This window comes from Coffea arabica, chromosome 4c, assembly GCF_036785885.1.
Source record: "Coffea arabica cultivar ET-39 chromosome 4c, Coffea Arabica ET-39 HiFi, whole genome shotgun sequence".
Lineage (NCBI taxonomy): Eukaryota > Viridiplantae > Streptophyta > Magnoliopsida > Gentianales > Rubiaceae > Coffea > Coffea arabica.
The window spans coordinates 13989893-14012087 of NC_092316.1; the positions used below are offsets into that span (position 1 = coordinate 13989893).

General features: G+C 33.9%; 1 protein-coding gene and 1 long non-coding RNA gene across 5 annotated transcripts; both read right to left on the reverse strand.

Moving 5' to 3' along the window:
- Positions 1-297: 297 nt before the first annotated feature.
- Positions 298-2311, reverse strand: LOC140004926 (uncharacterized). Its single transcript, XR_011812744.1, has 2 exons — positions 1864-2311; positions 298-778 (listed from the first exon to the last, which is right to left on the reverse strand). It is a non-coding gene; the product is annotated as an uncharacterized lncRNA (long non-coding RNA).
- Positions 2312-6860: 4549 nt separating this feature from the next.
- On the reverse strand, positions 6861-12151 carry LOC113740170 (4-hydroxybenzoate geranyltransferase 2-like). Of its 4 annotated transcripts, none has more exons than XM_027267695.2 (9): positions 11546-12151; positions 10702-10823; positions 10045-10114; positions 9744-9893; positions 9437-9572; positions 9205-9288; positions 8792-8863; positions 8627-8707; positions 6861-7199 (listed from the first exon to the last, which is right to left on the reverse strand). In XM_027267695.2, the coding sequence occupies exons 1-8, from the start codon at positions 12095-12097 to the stop codon at positions 8697-8699; spliced, it is 1197 nt and encodes a 398-aa protein (XP_027123496.1). In that variant the 5' UTR covers positions 12098-12151; the 3' UTR covers positions 6861-7199; positions 8627-8696. The 4 variants fall into 4 exon arrangements, with proteins under 4 accessions (XP_027123496.1, XP_027123495.1, XP_071902201.1 ...); XM_027267694.2 differs by having other exon boundaries at positions 9192-9288; positions 11546-12150; XM_072046100.1 differs by lacking the exon at positions 8627-8707 and having other exon boundaries at positions 8772-8863.
- Between the last annotated feature and the right edge of the window lie 10044 nt (positions 12152-22195).

Below are 22195 nucleotides of genomic sequence, written 5' to 3' on the forward strand. Positions count from 1 at the left end.
ACCACTATATCATTTTTAAGTACAGCAAATTATTGTCTGAGGGGAAAGGAGAATTGAATGTTGCAGTACTAGCAAGTCGGCAATAGTGGTATCTTGAAGTGTATATTATGTTTATTTTTCATCGGGCAAGTTTTGTTCATGCATAAATGGTGTCAAATATTTGATTTGTGAAAGGCAAACTGCACACTTTTGTGCTTTTTATTCATGCATAAAATCAACATCCAACTTGGAATATTATCCCCAAAATTTCCCTAGCTAGTTCAATAGGTTCTTTTCAATTGTAAACATAATTCTCAATGAAGTATACAGGCTCTCAATTTTGGAGAGTGCATTATTGAGCCTGTTTAACTAACCATTAAACTAATTTTCATGATTGATTATCATTGTCGGTCATCAGTATATGTAGTTTATTAGTGGAAGAGTATCATATCAAAGTATTACTTTGACCCAGGCTAACAATCTGATGGCTCAGTGAATCAACCGTCAAGTGATTATGATGCCTTTACACGGTTGGCCTTTTTGAAGAGAACAAAATAGGACTAATTTAATTATAGGCAATTTGGCAGAGGGAGCATGTGAGTACATACGGTTGAGTACGGCCTAGTATCTTTTGTCCTTGCTAGAATACAGAATATACCTTGCGAGTGATCCAGGCCTGCGCATTTTCCACCGCAAAATGTGGCATAGTTATTCACACCAACCCGGCCATCAACCAGGCAAGGGGATTGGGTGGACAGGTAGGCGGTTTAACTATCGGATCACTGGTTGAACCACTGAACTACAGTGTGTAATAAAAAATATATATAATATAATTAAATAAATATAAAAAATTATAAATGGCAATTTATAATAAGTACAGAAACTTGTACACAATCTGATAGCTAAGCAATCAAAGTTTCAAAGTTTAAATTTCAAATTCAAAGTTCAAATTTCAAACATTCTGACATGATATAGTTCATATTTCAAACTTTTCAACATACAAAACTTGTCTCAAACATTGAAACATGGCCATGATTAACAATCAATTCAGTAAATCAGTACCACCAAACATAAACTAATAAACATAAACAACAATAATGCAGTTTATCACTTCAATAGGTCATTTACTGTTCATCACTTCGTCTCCATGGCTCTTAACTATAGCCGAATTTAGTACCACCAAATTCCTCGACATCATCAAAATTTGACATATCACAGCCTTTATTAGGATCATTTCTTCCCTCATTCTCTTCATTATTAGTCTCCAGCATCCAATTCAACCAAATTTAGAGTTTCATTTACATAATTAACACCAACCAATGAACCATACACTCAATTTATATTGTATTTAGCAAAAGTGAAATGATTGAGTGTAGAAATTCTATATTCTATAATAGTATAGCTCACCAGTTGGTCAGTTGATAGTAAATGCAGCTATTTCATTCCTAAAACTTTCCTACTGGATTCCAACTATTGTAAAAAATGAAACTAGAAAAGAAAGTAGAGCATATATTCTTGACAGATTATGGGAGCTTCCCGCCACTGCCAAGTGTCAACTACATTTGTCTATGCTCCTAGTTGGAGAAACAAGTTTACTAGTTCAAATGACATAATCCATGCCTACTATCCTCGTTTAGATGGTTCGGCCACTAAATAGTGCAGGGAAGTATGTTCCAGGACAAAAAAAAAAAAAAAGTGCTCGATTTACAAACTGCTCAAGATTTGGGTTTTAAGCATGTCAAGGTGGAATTAGATTCTTGACTAGCAGTTCATCTCTGCAATCAGGATGCAGATGATCATATCCGAATGTTGGTCGATTGACAAGTAGCCTCATTGTACCATTAATTAAAGCTAAAAAATCTACATGCAACATGGATTAATTACCTTCAAGGCTTCACCGGTAGCTGCTGAAGTACAGAATCTACACTATAGAATCCACGAAGCTCAGGGCTTTGGGGAGGAGCGGAGAAATAAAGGTCCGCGTGTGTAGCCGGCAAACACAGCGGAAATTGGAAAAGCTTCAGCAGTCAGCAGAGGTCAAGGCTTCATTTCAGCAAACACAGCGGAATTATTACTTGATTTGCTTCTTCATTTCTTCGTCCGTCTTTGTCAAGCTGCTAGAGATTTGGGAGAGAAAGTGAGAAGAGAGAAGAGATTCAAGAGAAAGAGAAATTCTTAATTCCCAAATTCCCAATTCCAATTGTCCCGTAATTAACTAATTGTAATTCAATTGGTAATTTGGTTTGCATCACATCGAAAAGACAATGAAGCTAAAAATGGTGCCTGGTGAAATTAAACAAATTGGATAAAAAGGTCACTCCATAAATATTACAAAAACCTGCTGGGATAAGAAATAATTGTTGGATTTGGCGAGTTAGCGGTTGAATTGCCTAGGTTGAATGGTTCCAAACAAGCAAGCTGCAAGCAACTCGATCCAATTGTAGAACCAACTCGGTTTCATGCCCGGTTTACCGGCTTGACCGATTTGACCACCAACCCAGACCGGGTTCATAACAGTGTAATGTGGAGTTAATCTTGTACACATTAAGTGACTGTGTATATATTGTCACGGTTAAATGTATAATACATATGTAAAATTTGAATTTTAAATTCAAATTTAAATTAATTGTCATATATCTACCGGTGATAATATGCATATTGTCAGTATATAGAAAATTAATCCTATAATATGTACTAATATAATCGATGTAAACACCAAAATTATAATTGGAAAGATTAGATAATAATGTGTGAAAAACACAAATTTTCATATGGTTGATAATATAATATTTCTATTTTATTCTTCGATAAAAATGAAATGTTATTAACGATATTACTGAAAATCGTCCAGTACAATTTGATTTACATCATAGAAATCTGTACTAATGGTAGGTTAAACATCACTAGAAATAATACATCTGTAATTTAACAGATACAAAAATTTGCAAAATTGTGAACAAATATGAAAATTACAAGAAATTTTGATATGTCTTCTAACAAGGTAAATCGTTACAGCTCCCTCGTGTACATGTTGCAATTGTCAAATCTGCCAATCAACTGTTTTAAACTCCAATAATGATGATATCTATCGAGATAGATCTAAGATCTAAAAAAAAAAATTTAGACCTAACAATCATATCTAAAATAAAGTTAGATCTAATAATAAAATAAAAAATTACACAAAAATCTTACTAGAAACTCACAAGAAAATAGAAAATTCTTACTAGGAACCCATGGGAGAAATAGAAAACTCTCACTAAAAAAATTAGGAGGAACTTTATTAGAAACAACAAAGTGAAAATAGAATTTACGGAAGGTAGACAACCCTAATAAGGGAGGCCTCTTGAGAGAAGAGCTAAAGGAGGAGAGAGAAATTAAGGAAGAGGAGATTTTGGTTTAGTAACTAGAGTTTTATTTTGATGTTTTGATATGTACGTCTTTTATGTTAGTTCATACATTTTATGGTGGAATTGTCATTAGTAATTGCAGAGAAACTCAATTAGCCATGTAAAAATTTGAAATTAGACTAGTAAATTTTTAAAGATTTTCAATTTATCAAGTTTGTGACCCCTAGTTTGTCTAGAATTTCCTTCAACTCTCACATACCTCCCCATAAATTAGGCTAGTAAAAATTAAAGCTTTTACCATTGTTGTTATCTGACGGGGTCTTCAATGGGTGCACTCATTAACACACTTATGTTTGGGACGCAGGAATGATTTGGAAAGAAAAAGCCTTTCCAACTTATTCATTCCATTCCAAGTTTGGTATGAATCATTTAAGTAGCAAAGGCCACTTTTCCCTTGAAATGCTCACTCCAACCTTTTTTTTTTTTTTTTTGGTTGGAATTCCATTCCTCAAAAACATCATAGGAAAGCTCTTTTCAACTTCATCCTAAAATGTTCAAATTAGCGGAATGTCAAGTTTATCCTTATAAATATATTCTCTATCATCATATCTTAGAATATTTGTGAGCACAAGTAATAGTAACATTAAAATTACATCTAACTTATGTCACAATTAATCCAGTCCCTTGAAAATTAGTGGCGGAATATGTCGTCATCATGCAAGATAAGCTTAATTAAGACGTGCGCACATAATTTAAACCTAAATCATTATCAATCTCTGTTTGGCATGGCTTAGTGTAGTCTAATCATAAAAAGCTAGGATTCCAAGGATCTAACCTTTATGTACAGTACCATCGACATGGGTCTGGAGAAAAGTGGGCACACACAATTATAAAAAGGTTTTCTCTTCCATACATGGGTAGAAGTAAGAACATGACAAATAAATGATTCACATCCATGTGCATTTCTTTTGATTCTTTTTTTTTTTCTTGGGGTAGGAATTTCTTTGATTCTATTGGTAGGGACAATGTGTCAAAAATGTGGGATCAAGCCGTCCTCATCAACTTTCTTGATAACTCAGCTGGAAAATTCTTCTCAATTTGTATGTTGCATGAACAGAATCACTTGTTTTGTTGATTAAACACTAAGCCAGAAACAAGATGATAATTTACAGTAATAGCTTTCATCCATCAACAATATTTTCTATCAATGTTGATGTGCTGTGTAATGATATATTTGTATGAATAGATAGGGAATATCATGGTCGTCGCTGTTCAATATAATGCACCAAACTGTTTGATTTTGATTAATTGGGAGATACCTTTCTCAAACAGAATCTGTACAAATTATTATTAAGATTTTCAAATTGAGGTCAAAACAAGCCGAAATTCGGTGTGAATATAATGTGTTTTGAGGGTAATATAGACAAATAGAACATGTTTTTTCCTTGCAGGATATCATTTCCTTGAACTAAAAGATGATGATGATAAGAATGTAAAACCAGACCATGGCATAACCACCACATTGGTGCAATTAGAGCTACTTAAGTAGTTGTAATAATTCAAGTCCTTTTAGTGGTTGTTGTAGTCATACTGAACATTATATTCTGTATACTGCTGTGAGATGAAAGCTATCATTCTACTTGTGTCCTTTGTGGAGTCAGATCAGATTTGCTTTCTTGGAGGGTTGGACCTCAACAAAGACATCAAATCTTCAACTAGATGTTGATGGAAATCAAGATTCTCTCTTTTTACCATCTTTTCTCTAATGGACCAATGACTTGAAATTTTTGTAGTAACTAGAAAGGGCATACATGGCCCAGAAAAATCAGCAAGAAAATAAAAAGATGAAACGGAAAGGAAAAGTTAAGAGGTAACAAGTATTAGATCTGTCAACGGTCGGGTCTGGACCCGAACCTAGTCCGAATTTGCTATTTTTCCTCGGGTATGAATATAGATATAATTATGTTTATCGGACCTATTTTCCCTAATAAAAAAGCAGGTCAAATACGAAATATTAAATTCTGACCTGTATCCTCTCGAACCTGTTTAAATGAATTAATAGTTACAATATATATATATATATATATATATATATATATACATCTTATATTATATATATATACATATTAATAATTATAAAATATATATACATATTAATATATAAATTCCGGTACAGGTATATCCAATCCCATATTTGGACCCGATCGGATCCAGATCTGGATCCGAAAGATCAAGTATAAAGCCTATCAAATATATGGGTTGAATCCGAAACAAGTACAAATACATGGATTTGGGTCCAGAATATTCAATTCTGGCCCAAATCTGACTCATGATCATATTTACCAAGTATCACATGCTTGTACCTTCATGCATAACATTTAATTACTAAAATGGTACCAATTCTTGGAATGTTGTTGGATATTAATTGGATTGACATGATTCTTAATTTCCTAATCCGAAAAAGTTTTTTTTTCCTTTTCAATTTTTATTAAAGGAAGGAAAATGAAAAAGGGAAGATAAGAGGTTGTTGATTATTACTACTGCTTATTTAGAAGGTGTACTGTTTGGGCTGGCCAACAACGAATTTAAACAACATCGGCCCAAAAGTTGTAGCGACACCGTAGGAATACGGATGTATATTTATAACTAACGAATTTAAAAGGATTTTATATATATATATAATTTATGAAATCCAATGAGAACGTCGCATACCATGTTTTTTTTCCTTATATATGTTTACATTTATTACATGTTATCCTTCTGTTTTAATATTTTGAGTCTTTTTTTTTTATGTTCGATGCTTTGTACTAGTGAATTAATAAAGTTTTAAAAAATATTATCAAAAAAAGGAAAAAAGAATCATCATTTTGAGTGAACAATTCATTCACCAAAATATAAGCTTTGGCAAAGACAAGAGGTGGAGAGGGTATTTTTTTTTTTCCAGAAACGATAGAGATAACGAACTTAGAGTTCCTCATTAAAGTATATGCATAGCTCTCTTAACCAAAGCCCTAAGACTTTTCGGCATTGTTTTTACTAACCCTAAATCCCATGAGAACTCCAAAAGCCGGTATCTTTTGAGGTCTCACAGGGAACTAATAAACCCAACCCAAACCCCCCCGGAACTCCGATGTGGGACAAACCCTAAAGTATATGCATAGCTAGTTTACTCAGTTTTTCACCAAGCCTATTCACTTCAACAGGTAGGCTATCAAATGAGCATTTCCTAAACATTGAGTTAAGATCTTTTATATCCTCCGGGTGAGTTGCCAGCCTTGAGTTACTAGAAACTTGATGTCTCCAGGCGGGGAGGGTATTGTGTTGGGTGGTAAAGCGAAGAATTGTAGGTAGGAGATCCTGAGTTCAACACTTCTCACTTACAGGAAAAAAAAGGGGGGGGGGGGGGGAGATGATAGATCGCAGTCTATTACCTTCTGGCAACCTAATAAAAAAACCAAGCATTATTCATATTTCAACAGCTACTACACGAAAACAACTACAGATATTTAACAGTAGATATAGAAGAACAGGACAAACTGTAAACAATCAAAATTCGACTTTTCTAGAGAGGGTTTGTTGACAAACTGTTACATTGTCCTTCACATTTGCACATCCTATTAATACATAGATCTTACAACAACAGTGTATGGAACTATAATTGTTCCAAGGCTATAAAATCACACAGATGAAAAGCACCATGTCTATACGAAGTGCACACTAAAATTTGCAAAATCTAGGCAAAATTTCCGGTGAGCAAGATGACAAAAGAACGTAGAAGCTCACTTCCTTGTATCCAACGTATTTGTGCAAGGCAAATTACTGAATCTCTACCACCTTGCCAGTGATTTTTTTCATCCCATCCAAGCAAAAACTCTAGCCGAAAAGCAAAGATTTAAACAAAATTTCATTCTCTCCATACAGACCAACAACAAGAGAATAGACATTCAGAAAACATTGAAGTACCAGATCATGTACAGACAGATGATAATTAAGTGCATTTTGTGTGTGTGAGAGAGAGAGAGAGACAGAGCGGTGATGACACGGGAAAAGTTTTGTTTGGCACACAAGGATGGATAAATCTTCCTAGTAAAGCCTTAAAAAGTATTTTTCCCTAGTCAGACAGAAGGTGAAGACTGAATTCACTTTTGAGATGAACAAATTTTTAAAGCACAATCCAGGGCCAGGAGTCAGGGATATGATAAAGTGCATCCCATCGTACTTTGTAATGCTAACAAGCTTATGCAAGCCCTTAGTACATAATACCTCTGTCTCATATCTTGGGAATATACTTGTTATTCTGCACATGCTTTTCTAAGAAAAATTATCCGACATTAGGGCTATAAAACAAATAACACCACCATGAAATGGTAATCAGAGCTCATTTTAGATCACACCACATGCTGAAGACCATGTATCTTGACAGATAGACTTGCTATATCAGGTGGTTCAGTTTGAATGTCATCCTTTCCTTTACATTGTTAGTCAATGGCAAGGAAACTTAAAAATTTCAGTTCAACATGAGAAACTTAAGAATATGTCATCAATGATTGAGTACTTTCAGCACATAAATGCATAAATGTGGATGAGTTCATATTTCACAATCGAATTTTGCCTTCAATTGGATAGAGGTAATATTAACTTAATATTTTCATGCAAGTTGATATTCGGCCTTAAGGTGCTCCCTCCAAATAAAGTTTGAGCCTATTCTCCCAAACTCAAGCATAGCACAAGCCTTAGAATTCAGAGTTCTTTTTGCTCATAGTCATCAACTTGCTAAAGTCAATGTGTATAATTCAGAGTTCTGCTTTGCCCTTTAGTCTACAAGTCATCAACTTGCAATACAAGTTGGTATCCAGCCTTAAGGTGTTCCCTCCAAATAAAGTTTGAGCCTATTCTCCCAACCACGAGCATATTAGAATTTAGAGTTCTGCTTGCCCTTTAATCTATGATTCATCAACTTGCCAAATTGTAGACCAAAAGGATATATCGAATTCAAGTCAATAAAGTCTAAAACACATTCCATGCATTAACTCTCAAAAGCACATGCAGATATTATAATCCTTCAGGAACAATTCAACTATCAGCAGTGAAAGAACTCTGTGGTTACATCATAGTCAGCACTCAAAACTAATTTGGTTAAAAGAAACAGAGTAGGAAAAATAAGTTCCAGTCCAACAATATAACATAACAAAAATAAATCTCATGAGATTAAATCCACTACCAATACAGACACATACCCCAGACACACACATGGGAGAGTGAGCGAGAAAAGAGTAGAAAGAGGACAGAAATTTCAGTACCTTACTCAGCAGCCCTCGCAGTCTATTTGACTTAAGGTATATATGCATAATTGACAATTCAGTTAAGAAATTATACCAAACCTGAAAGAATACAATGCAGATTTTGTCAATAGTTTTCAAAGGCCAATTATAAGCACCAGTTTACCTTGAATATTGTATCCATACCACTAAGAAAAGAGTCGTCCAAATAGAATGCCACTATAGACAATCGCGCCAAACCACTTATTGGATACAAATCTAGAGACAAAGAAGAGACAAACAAGTAAGTCATTAAGTCAGAGCATTCGATTGCATAGGCACAAAAAGAAAAGAACAAAAAAAAAACTCAATTATAAACTGCTACACATATAAAACACCTTCGTAAATCAATTGACTAAACAAAACTACTAAAATAAAATTGCAATATTACCATGCCCTGAAATCAGATTTACTCAAAAATTGAGGGAAGCAATTATCTTCTATTCCAAGAGGATATCAATGAATTTAAAGAACAAGAAGCAGCAGTTAAATGGTCAAACTTATAATTTAACAAACTAGATAACAAAACTCTATGGGTAACACGCACTTCTTGTTGCAACCTGCACGACATGACAAATCAACTGTCCGTATCTGCCAAGCTAAATGGCTCGATGCAGCAGCTAAAAATGCGTAGTATGGCCATCCTGCTCCAAGAACAGTAAAAGAGAAAATGAGGCTGAGAGACAAAACAACTTATAACTCTATATAGGAAGAAAGGGGAGAGGGGAAGAGATGACATGTTATTGCCACTACAGGCCAACTGCAGAGTATGACTAAAAGGTGAATTTCTACCAATTTCAGCATTCAGTCCACTGAGGGCAAGACTGCCAATGCATGCAAGTCCAAATCCAGTAAGCCACTCTTTTGTTGAATCCCCAAACCTCAAGGCAGTCGATTTAACACCAACTTTAAGATCATCATCCTTATCCTGGAGAAGCAGTACTTAAATCATTACCATAGTATCAGGCAGCAACAAAAGCTATCCCTATATCATATCTAAAACCAATGAGACATAAAAAATATGTACAAGGATAAAATATGAACACACCTGCCAGGTGACAAGTATCACAACTAGACTACATAAAATATGTCTAAGTACCTGATGTGCATAAATTGTATCATACACAAGTGTCCAAAATACACCAGATGCATAAAGCGGCAGCACAACTGCGGGATCAAGACTCCCTCGAATAGCAGCCCAACCAAGTAGTGCTCCCCAGTTAAATGTTAAACCAAGATATGCCTGAGGCTGCAAAAATAGAGACACAATGTCAGATGACATTAAAAATTTTTGACACAAGCTCATTGCAGTACACACGCACACATGCGCGCACACGCACACAGAGAGAGAGAGAGAGAGAGCAATCCTGACAACAAACAAAAAAGACTCAGATGCATACCCAAAATGTGAACCTTTTCATAAGGGGATATGAGAAGACCAATAATAAGGATGAAGCTCCTAAAATCTGGCTGCAAAAACAAGATACTACAGCAGATGAAAAAACAACTTTGTGAAGTCATGCATGATGAACACACACAATATAAGCAAGTGACATGAATTCAAACTAGAATTAAGAAAATCAAAGACAATAGAAAACTGTTGATATTCGAAAGTTATTATTCACTTAAATGCGCAGATTCCCATTGTATAGGATTATTATAGCCCTTTGGAGCATCCAAATAGAGGATGAATGATATGAAACTCTATTGGTTTCTAATAGTCAATTAACCATCTTGTTTTGAACAGGAACTAATTCATGAGCCAAAGGTCCCCACCAAAGAGTAGAGCTAATCATTGCCTGTGGGCTAGGTTCAAAGAAATATATAATCACTGAGACACCCTTTATCACTCTTGAAAGCATCCTTTATTCCCTAGTTATATCATAAATTAGCCTCTTGAATTGTTTCACACACAATCTTTTTTTTTTTTTAAACGTGGCAGGTTCATTTTTACCTCTCCTCCTTCGCCTCCTCTCTCAAGTCTCAACAGTCTGACTTGCAAAAGTTTGTAACTGGCTGATACTAATTAAATAACTTTCAAATGCAAAGTACACAACCTGAAATTATTGAGTTGAAGAAGAATCCCAAGGCCTAATAGCAGTTGAAAACCAAGAAAGCAAAGCCCTTGAAATGGCGTTAAAGCACCACTGGCAACTGGTCTCAACCTTGTCCGCTCTACCTGCACTATAACATGCTGGAAACTAAGGAACCGAGTTCGCGTGAGGAAGGGGAAAGTGCAGAAAACAATGACAATAGATGAAAAGATGCACAAAAGAACCTCAACTGTCAACAAAAAGAGATTTTTCAGCTGTTGATCCTCAAAAATCATGGTCACAAATGAAAATGACATTTCAACTATCCATCACATAGTGTTTGAAAGAAGCTAAAAGATGAGGATCAAAAGGCAGACAATAAAACCAAATAAACTGAATTTGTAAGGAGAAAACACAAAGATGGAAAGAAACCCTCATTCCCAAACCATCAGCCTAACAATACCAAGTTCATTCCGAGCTACCCATATTGCGCTCTAAAGATTTATCAAGCCCTTATTCAATAACCAAAAGAGCAATGGAAGCTTAATGAAAACTATTCAAATTTCTTGAAAACAAAAACCATCAACTAATTTTGGACACAAAAGTTGCTAATCTTCAACTCAAATTCCTGCGTCATACTAGAATAATATCGAACAACTTCCTAAATATTCACCACATAAAACGCAGTCCAAAGTCTGGCTGAGAAATGGGAGTTTAGCAACGAGTCACTAAACTAAATTCGAAGCTAACAAGTTTTTCTTCTTTTTTTTTTTTTTGAGAGAGAGAGAGAGAGAGCAAAACTAACATCAACATATTCTCCATATATTCAACCAAATCATTGAACTTCTTGCAGATTAATAATCATCACCTTGGTATCGATATCCCGGTCAAGAAGATCATTAATAGTACAGCCGGCGCCGCGTAATAGTAAAGCTCCACAACCAAAAAGGGCCATCATTTTCACATCAGGAAGGCTTCCGGATTCTGCCGCCATTGTAATCGACCACATACAAGGCCAAGCTAACAGCCAGGTCCCTATCGGCTTATCCAGCCGTGCAAGGTGGGCGTATGGCCGGATTTTCTTGGGTAAATACAAATCAATCCATGATAATACTTCCAGCCCATTATTCTTACCACTATGCTTGTCATCATTCTCCTTCTTAGGGTTTGCTAGGGTTGAATAATGAAGTAATTGAACTAGGGTTTGGTTTTCGGGATAGAAACGAGTGCAAATGAAGTGTTTGTACGTGGAATTTGTGGGATCAAATGGGGTTAAACTGTTGGAAAATGAGGGAATTGATGGGTGCTGTGGAAACGCTTTGCAGGCGGAGGAGTGATCGGAAAGAGTGGCAGCGGCGGCGAGGCGACCATGGCGGTGGAGGCTGCCATATACTCGGGAGAAGCGCCGATACAGGGCCATCAGTCTGAGAGAGGAGGAAAGTGGAGGGTCTCGTCTGGTTGTTGGTTTTTGAATGCTTATTTACACTTAAACCCCGTAATTATGGGTGAAGTTGAACTTTTGGAGCTGAATTTTTTGTTATCCACATTTAGGAAGCTAATTAAATCCGGGTTATGGGTTTGGGTAAAGGCACAAATGAGTCGAGCTTAATTGAGTAGCTCGTGAGTTTGTTTGATCAAAACTCGAGCTCGAACTCGCATTGACCGAATTTGAGCAAATTGAGATATTTGACAAGTCGAACTCGGGTTTAATATATAAATTTGAAAGCTCGTCGAGCTTAATCGAACTTCACATATATATGTTTTTTAATTTTTTATTTATTAATATAAAATATCTATTTTGTCCCATGTTTAAAATTATATAAAATATAAATTTATATTTGTTAAATTCGATTAGGCTTGAGTGGACTCAATAAGAATAAGTTCGAGTTCAAACTCGAGTAATGTAAAATAAAATCGAGCTCGAGGTCGAGCTTATTTTTCACGAGCTCAATGAGCTGGAGTTCGAGTTCGAGTTCGAATTCAAGTTTTTTAACTCGAGTTGAAATTGAGTAGTACATTATTCGAATTCAATTCGACTCGATTATATCCTTAGATAGTAGGAGATTAGGTACTCTCAAGAATTCCTCTTACCAAATCGTAATTTGTATATTTAAATTTTTTACTATACCCTATTAGGTAACCCTGTGGGTTTGAACTCTTATTACCAAATTCTTTCGTTTCAGTTTTAGAATTACTCATTGGGTACCCTCTACCCGCCAATTTGAATAATTTAAAAAAAAAAGAATTAGTTTTCATCAAACTAAAATCAGTAGACATCATGTTAAATCAACACACTACGTTGAATTTTAAATTTGGGTAAAATCATAGAGAAATTCAACATTTTATGAAGGGAAAATTTAACGGTCCTCCAAAAGAAGACTCAAATAATTATCCCACATTTTCCAACAAAGAGTTATGTAAAATGCATGACGAATAATAGTCTATAAGACAAACATATGTGCCAATTGAATCCAAACTAAAGAGAATAAACATATTTTATAGAGGTATTAATTCCTCAATATATATATATATGTGTGTGTGTGTGTGTGTGTGTGTGTGTGTCTGTGTCGGGTATTATCTTTTAGAATTCTCTTACTAAACCTATCGAATTATCTGTCAGTAACTCCTCATCAATATCAAATCCTAACATATTGCCTATCAATCGTCTAATCGTATTAATCATCGGATCAAGTACTCATGGGTATTGGTTTTAACCTACTCGCTGTTGTTCCTACTTAATACTTCTCTAATTCGACTTTAGGGGATTAGAGTTGTAGATTTAGATTATACTAGTCAAAATAATATAGTTATGGTCAATGATAGCAAGTTGGTAATGATAGGAGGAAGGTGGCAAAAAAATAACTAGGGTCCCAAATGAAATGACAAGAACAAAGAATGATTATAAGAACTAGAAAACCAATAAAAGAATTAGAACAAGAGATCATAGTATCAATCAAAGACAAAAAAATAAAGGGAAAATCGTCCAAAACGTCCCTCACATTTTGTAAAATAACTTTTTTCGTCCCTCACTTTTAAAAGTGTAATTTTATGTCCCTTACATATTCACATCGGTCAAATTTAGTCCCTAACTAGGTTTCCGATCATTTTTTAGCCGGAATCCATCATGTGCAAGGCACGTGATCATTTTTTAAGGGTAAATTTGTCAAATTATATTTTACATAATTTGATCTATAGTCCTCCACATTTTATAAAACAAATTTTTTCGTCCCTCACATTTCACAAAATGAATTTCTCCATCCCTCACATTTCACAAAATGAATATTTCTATCCCTCGCTAATTATGTATGTGAGGGAAACCCTAAAAAAAATGTGTCTGAATACATTTTGTTTAAACACATGTATATGTCTATTTGATTTTGCTTAATAATATAAATAGCATAAATATATGTATGTGTCTATTTGATTTCACTTAACAATACGAATACCATATATTATACGTGATCATTTGATTTCATCTGGTATTAGTTAGTAAATAATCTTGCATTCATTGTCAAATTAGCCAATAAAGCTATTTTCGGTCAAAATACAATAAGAATATGCAAATTAAGATTCTATTGGTAAATATTAGTCATAATCGTACAAAAAGAGAAGATAGCCCCACAAGTTGGGGCCAATTACATACATGTGTTTATGCTATTATTATTAAGCAAAATCAAATAAACATATACATGTGTTTAAAAAAATGTATTCACACACATAATTAGTGAGAAATGAAAAATTCATTTTTTGAAATGTGAGGGATGGAGAAATTTATTTTGTGAAATGTGAGGGATGAAAAAAATCATTTTATAAAATGTGAGTGACGAAAAAATTTGTTTTATAAAATGTGAAGGACTATAGATCAAATTATGTATAATATAATTTAACAAATTTACCCTTCAAAAATGATCACGTGCCTTGCACATAATGGATTCCGGCCAAAAAATGATCGGAAACCTAGTTAGGGACTAAATTTGTCCGATGTGAATATGTAAGGGATATAAAATTACACTTTTAAAAGTGAGGGACGAAAAAAGTTATTTTATAAAATGTGAAGGACGTTTTGGACGATTTTCCCAAAAATAAATTTAAACAAAAGAAAATAGGTTTGTATAGCACCTCTGCCCTAGTAGAATTTATATGATTTAGACACATTTTCATAAAGCTACTATAAATTTAGATATATACTAGGCAAGAACTTAACTGTAAGGCGAGGTGACACATTTGATATTTCAAAGGTGTTGTTACAACTTTTCCTTTCGTATAATAGCAAATTATGATTGCCAAATTAAATTCGTAGATATAATGAATATGTTGTTAAATGAGATACCATGACAATTCATTAGATGAATTATTATACATGTCATACATTTGCTTCCTATTTCCAAGCACAATTAATCTTTGTTTTCTACCATTTCTCATAATAAATCTTAAAAGATACTTTTAATATACCAACATGGGTAAGATAGTTTACTAGGAAACAATCTAAAAGTCAATATTGGAAGACATATATATTATGATTGGCGTGGAACTACATGAGGCTCTTAAACTAGTTAACCAAAAAAAAATGACTTGGTTATCATAATTAGGCATATCAATGGTTTGGATTTGGATTGGATCTCTTTAATTCAGATCCAAACCTATTAAATTTAGTTAGACCCAAACCCAAAACCTTATGAGTCTGAAAAAGTAAATCCAAATCCAAATGTCATAGGTTTGGATATCCATTAGATATTCATGAGTATTTTTCTATACATATAGTGAAGAATTAAAGTAATAATATTTTAAATATATATAGAGCTAAAATATAATATAAATAATATTAAATTTTTGTTTTCAAATAATAAAATTAACATTCAAGAAGTTGAATGCAATATTAGGCTGGATTAGGTAGTGTTTTCTTAAATTAAGAGTGTGTCCTTTAATCTAACAGTCATGAAGTTTTACTATATTCAATCTAAAAGTCATTCTAGATAAGTTCTAATTTGGATATGAGTTTAGGCATGAATCATAGAAAATCAGACCTTACCCAAACCAATGACTCTATTATAGGGTTTAGGTTTGGGTTTGATAAATTAAACTTAAATCCTACCTAAGTATATTGAGTCGGGATTGAATTTGGATAAGATCTGGCCCATTGACATGCTTAATCATAATTATTGGGGTTTTATGAATTAACTTAATCGTACTTTTAAACTTTTCACTAATTAAAATTGGTATTATGCAAATTTTTACTCTTGTATAAATCATCATATACAACTAAAAATTACTAAGGCTAGAAAATTTCTGACAAGAAAATTAAACTTTGAAAATAAAAGCAAAAAACTCAATTGGTTCTCTTTCAATTACACATATAAAGCAATTTGAAGTGTCAAAAGTTTTTTGTCGTTATTGCTTAAATTGTTAAAACCAATGTATTTGAGAAGAAACAAGTTGCTGTGGCTTTTCAATTCATATAATTAGATTGGATGGTTAATTCACCTAGTGGTTCAATCAAATTCTAAGTCTGTATATACACTTAATTAGGGAAAAATCTTATTTCTTCTCCGCTCTGTCAATTGTTGTCTCTTGCGCCACTCTCTCTTTATCTCAACATTTCCTACTTGTTTAGGTTAGCTTAAACTTTAAAAAAAAATTAATTGTTCATTTCAAAATTAATGATAGAAGATTTGGTTGAAATCTTCTTTAATTCTATGCTCTATTTTGCAGGATTTTCATTTTTATATACCATTTATTTCGAGATCAAAGGTTGTGATAACATTTTTTTTCTGATCAGCCAAGCGTTGTTTTTGAACAACGAAGAAGTTTAGGTAATCCAATCTTACTCTTGGTTTGTAGTTTTAAATGATTTTTGGGTTTGATTTCTATTTAATTTGCAAGATTTGCTTATTTGGGTCTGATTAGCCAAGCGTTGTCTTTGAACAACGAAGAAGTTTAGGTAATCCAATCTTACTCTTAATTTGTAGTTCCAAATGATTTTTGGGTTTGATTTCAATTTTAATTTGCAAGATTTGCCTATTTGGCTATAGGAAAATGCATATAAAAGCAAATACACAAGTTAGATAGACAAAAATCTAACTTTGATTTAGTTTATTATATTTTGATTTATTAGATCTATCATCTTGTTTATTTTTAGACATAGAGATTTTTTTAATTGTTAGATGACTATTAGTTAGACGTAATATGTTAGATATTTTGGATCTAATAAGAAATTTGAAAACACTTACTTGGTAAAAAATATTAAAATTTTGTTTTTTAAATTTGTGATCAAAAGAATTTCACCAAATAAATTATTTACATATGATTTACTATGTAATTTTCAATCTTTAAATAGAGCGTAGGTATATGCAACACGTGCACGCACGCACGCACACTTATATAATGATGTATTTGTGCATTTTTACAGTTATATAAGTATGTAAATCTTATTTTTATATAAACAGAAGTATGTTTGAAAAATTTGTAAAAACACTTTATAGATCAATTATATATCCTTAATTGATTTATTACAAGTGCCAGTGTTCATGTTAACTCGATTAGGTTGAAAATTTAAGAAATAAAAAGGAGTTTTTTCCTATATTTTATCAAGAGTAATGAATAGGCAAACGTCATTATTATTATTATTATTATTATTAAATTGAGGTATTCTTTAACTTTGTATTAACTTTTATATGAAGAATTTCTTTTAAAACTATTTTTTTAACTAACTTTGGTCTAATAACTTTGGTTATTTATTAAATATCGAATAAATATAGGGAAATTAACTTATTCCCTTTTTCATGAAAACAATTGTTTATTTAATATTAAAAAAATTTAAAGTTGAGAAATATAAGTATATGCATGTCTTATGTCTCAAATTAATATAATAGTATCTCTCTTAAAACTTATGAAGCTATTGGATTTTTGAGTGATACCTATCATATATTTCCAAATTTTGCAAAATCAAAATTTGATTCATTGATACTTGTTACAATTGATATAGACACAAACATTTTTTTTGGCTCCATGACACAAATATGTTTGGAATCTCCAAAAAACAACCAAAAAATGGTACAAGAACCTTGGAAAAACAAATATTAAAATCCATTGTCAAAAGAAGAAAAACAGACCTAGGCTCATTTCCATCGTTAACCAAAAATAAGGGATTGTTTGTCAAATTCTCCAAGAATTTCCCCACAGGGGTATCTATGGAATATCACAAAACCAAAAGTTATTTATGTGTAGTGACTAGGGATGCAAATGAGTCGAGTTTAATCGAGTAGTTGGCAAACTTGCTCGATCAAAACTCGAGTTTAAACTCGCATTGATTGAGTTCGAGATCGAACTCGAGCTACTTGACGAGTCGAGTTCAAACTTAATATGTGAAGTTAGAAAGGTCGTCGAGTTTAATCGAGCTTCACACACACACACATACACACATATATATATATTTTAAATTTTTTTATTTATTGGCATGAAATATCTATTTTGTCCCTTATTTAAAATTATATAAAATATAAAATTATATTTCTTAAACTCAATTGGGCTCAATAAGCATGAGTTCGAGTAATGCAAAATAAAATCGAATTCAAGCTCGAGTTTAACTTTCAAGAACTCGACGAGCTCAAGTTCAAGTCCAAGTTTTTTAACTCAAGTTCGACTCGACTCAATTATACCCATAGGTTTGGGGTTGAGAAGTGTTTTTTTTTATGATTATGACATAATAATACTTTCTATTGTTTTCTAAATCAGTATTTGAATTATTAAATTGGAATGCATATAGTGAAATATCGATTCATGCTTTCCCTCCTACTACACTATAGATTATTTACCAAGTTTTATTTGCTTATCTTATCAACACATTTTCCAACCATCTTTTTTCTCACATATATTATGTAAAAAGAGTGGTATAGTATTTTTTTTTTAAATTTATCCCAAATAATCTATTATCCAAACACACTCAGAGTTTATTAAAATGTTAATGCCAAAAGTGGTTCAATATAATTTGGTACATGAGTTAGTAAAGATTTCAGAGGGAGAAATTATCAAATTATCTATTTTTTTTTTTTTAGAATGAATACGAAATGGATGAATAAATAGGCATTCACATGAGTTAGTTATTACTTTTGGCAGGAATCTTGATACCTCACTATGGTTTCCTATGCAAATAATATTAGGTCTAACATTTGTTCTAATACTTTTAGTGGAACTAATACTATTAAACAGAACGAGCAGCTCAAAAACTAGATTGAACTTGACTCAATAAGGCTCGAACTCGACTCGTTAATTTTAGTAAACGAGTCGAGTTCAAACTAGAAATATACTTGATAACTAATCGAGCCGAGTAAGCTTAGATCCTTCGTTATTTGAGTACCTCATGTGGGCTTGATAAGGGAGGGCATATATGACATTTCATATATCAAAAGAATAGAAACTTGGATTAGGGTTTTTTTTCCCGAATCTTCACTTCTTCTTCTTCGATTTCACTTCGCCTTTGCCTCTCCGCCACACCCTACAGCCATTAACAATCTATACCACCACTGAACCGCCGATCATAGCCATCACCACAATGTTGGACGTCTAGCCATCTCTGCTTTTCACAAAACAATCACGAGGAACTGCGGAAGTTTCCATTTGTCATGGTCAACCACCAATCCACCACTACCACAAAGTCCTCCATTTTTCATGGCCAAGACTTGTCACCGCCGCAACTCTAGCCATCTTTGCACTCTAGTCTCCACCAAAAATCACTGCAAACAACCACTAACTAGTGTATAAGCTTCATGGTCTGCCTGAAACTATAGTTACAGATAGGGACAAGGTCTTTACGAGCAATTTTTGGAAGGAACTATTTCGGCTGATAGGGGTGAGTTTATGCTATAGTTCTGCGTATCATCCAGAAACAGATGGCCAGAGCGAAAGGGTGAACCAGTGTGTGGAATCTTATCTGAGGTGCATGACTGGAGAATTTCCAAATCAGTGGAGCAAGTGGCTTCCCTTAGCCGAGTGGTGGTACAATTCTGCATATCATTCAAGCTTAGAGACGACCCCCTTCGAAGCCCTCTATGGCTATAAGGCTTTACCCCTTCCAATGGGACCCTACCATGATTCTATCATTCCTGCAGCAACTCAAGTGATTCAGGAGAAGGTGAGAATCTCTGCCAGTATCAAGGAGCATTTACTGAAGGCTCAGCAGAGAATGAAATATTTCGCAGATAGACACAGGACACAGAGGAGTTTTGAAGTAGGGGAATTAGTGTTTCTCAAGTTGCAGCCTTACAGGCAGCAGACCATAGCTATTAGAAAGAATCTCAAGCTTGCAGCAAAGTTCTACGAGCCTTTTGAAGTGGAAGAGAAGGTTGGTGAGGTAGCCTACAAACTTAAATTGCCCCCTACAGCTAGGATACATCCAGTATTTCACGTATCCTTACTTAAGAAAAGGATTGGACCCCCACAGCAGACCTCCACCACTCTACCAGAATTTGATTTGCAGGATCAGTGTCCTTTAGTACCAGAAATGGTCTTGAAGAGGAGAGCTATTCTCCGGAAAGGTATACCAGTGGTGCAGTACTTGATTAAGTGGCAGCAATTGGAGTATGATGAAGCATCATGGGAAGACAAAAATTTCATAGAACAACAATTTCCAGAGTTTGAGACTTGCGGACAAGTCTAAACCAAAGAAGGAGGGATTGTCAGGAAGCTGAAGGAAGACGTCGTCGTTTTGGCCAAAGATTATGAAATTGCAGAAACGGTGTCGTTAAACTTAAGTAGTTAGTTAGAAGAGTTAGTTAGTAATCCGGACAGGTTATAAATAAGAGAGCTTGTGATTGGCTGGGATATGATTTTGTAACCACTTTCTGTTAATGAAAACATATTCTCTCTCTCTTCTCTCAATTCCCTCTGAATCTTTCCCTCTTTCTAATTTCCCTCCCAATCAATCCAAATCCTCTTCATCCAGGTCCTGACAGAAAAATGCGTTATCATACAGCCGCAGTCCAATTTGGCTGGTTTCCCGTTACCACCGTGATTTTTGGTAAGTAGAATTTTCCATAAAACTATGTTTCAAGCATGTGCTTTAATGGCCTGGTAATGGCCAACATGTAACATACTTCCCTTTCTCGAGAAGGCTTCTAAATCATGAAAAAGTGGTAACTTGGAAAAAAACTGTTCTTCCTCATTTTCTACATTTTCAGTTTCTACTCTATCTGCATCCCCTTCAGCTCTAATCACAAAACTATTACCCTTTAATTTTCCAAAACCAAAGCTAGACTAGCTCAGCGAAACCCTTGAGGCATTGGAGAAAAGGAATGACCTGGGGAAGGACATTGGAGACCATTGTTGAAGGAAAGACATATAGAGAAACTAGAGAGATTAGGGATATGGGGTTAAGAAAGTGGTGTGGATTTCAAGTGTGAAGACTGAAGAAGGTTATAAAAACAGAAGACAGAACGCCTTATCTAGACAGAGGAGAGGATCCTCTGCCGCTGGAATTGGGAATATTGTTAATTTGGCCTTACAATTTTATATTAATGTTATTCTGCATCTACATGTCCAAAAATTTTAGACATAGAGTTCAATAATCATATATCTTATTGCTTGAGTCAATTCACAATCTAAATCCCTATTGGCAGAATGAGTTTATCTACTTTAAAGGAGCTGTCTTTGCTCTGCTAAGTCATGAGATTTATAACTAGTTTATCTACTTCAAGATGTAATCGCGCATGCTGTGTTTTATTTGGTGCTCTGTGTTTAAAGTTCCTGACTGAACTATTGAATGTGACTATTGTGGCCAATTATAGCAATTTAATCTAATTTTCATATGTCTTGCATAAGCTTTATCTCCAAATGTCTTTTGGACATTTTTTATTGCGACCTTTTACTTGTTAAGCTTTAGTTTGTAATAAAATTATTTAATGCTTTCATATTTTTTAACCTTTGGCCATCAGTGTTCTGAATACAAAATGTGCATGTGTTAATCCACAATCAGCTATATTTTAGAGGGATTTATCTATCCATATGCTATAATATCATAGAATTTTGGATCATGCTAACAATTGTCCATGTTATTTCTTTTCCAGCTAATCATGTTCTTCTTTTTTGGATCATGCTAATAGCAAAATTGATTGGTTTTTTCTTAAAAAAATAGGTATGTACACTCCTCCATTTCATTCACACCAAGGATCATTATCAAGTCCTATTATAGAGATTGGAAATGAAGCTATAGATCAAGAATTTGAGGTGAAGGAAAATGCTGATGAGATGAGTGAAGAAAAAATAGATTTAGATATCTTAGAGCAGTCGAATAAAGGAGCAGAAATAGGGGAAAAAGGTCCTGATGAAGGAGCAAAACTGTTTGAAAAAAAAGCAAAAGAAAAAGAAGTCAATGATATGGGATAACATGACAATAGTAAAGTAGGCCGATAGAACATTGAAAGTGCAGTGCAATCATTACAAAGAGCTATTTGCCAAAAGTGCATCTGGAGCTACTTCTCAACACAAGCGTCACTTCAAAAATTGTCTACAAAAGTAGCTAGATCTT

Bases quoted from the DNA above. Each gene is read 5' to 3' on its own strand.
- LOC113740170 (XM_072046100.1), bottom strand. From the start codon at position 12,097: ATGGCCCTGTATCGGCGCTTCTCCCGAGTATATGGCAGCCTCCACCGC. The intron at 9,573-9,743 runs GTACTTAGACAT...CTGCTTCTCCAG, and splicing joins ATACAATTTATGCACATCAG to GATAAGGATGATGATCTTAA. The intron at 7,200-8,771 runs GTAAACTGGTGC...CTTTTCGGCTAG, and splicing joins GTATGGATACAATATTCAAG to AGTTTTTGCTTGGATGGGAT.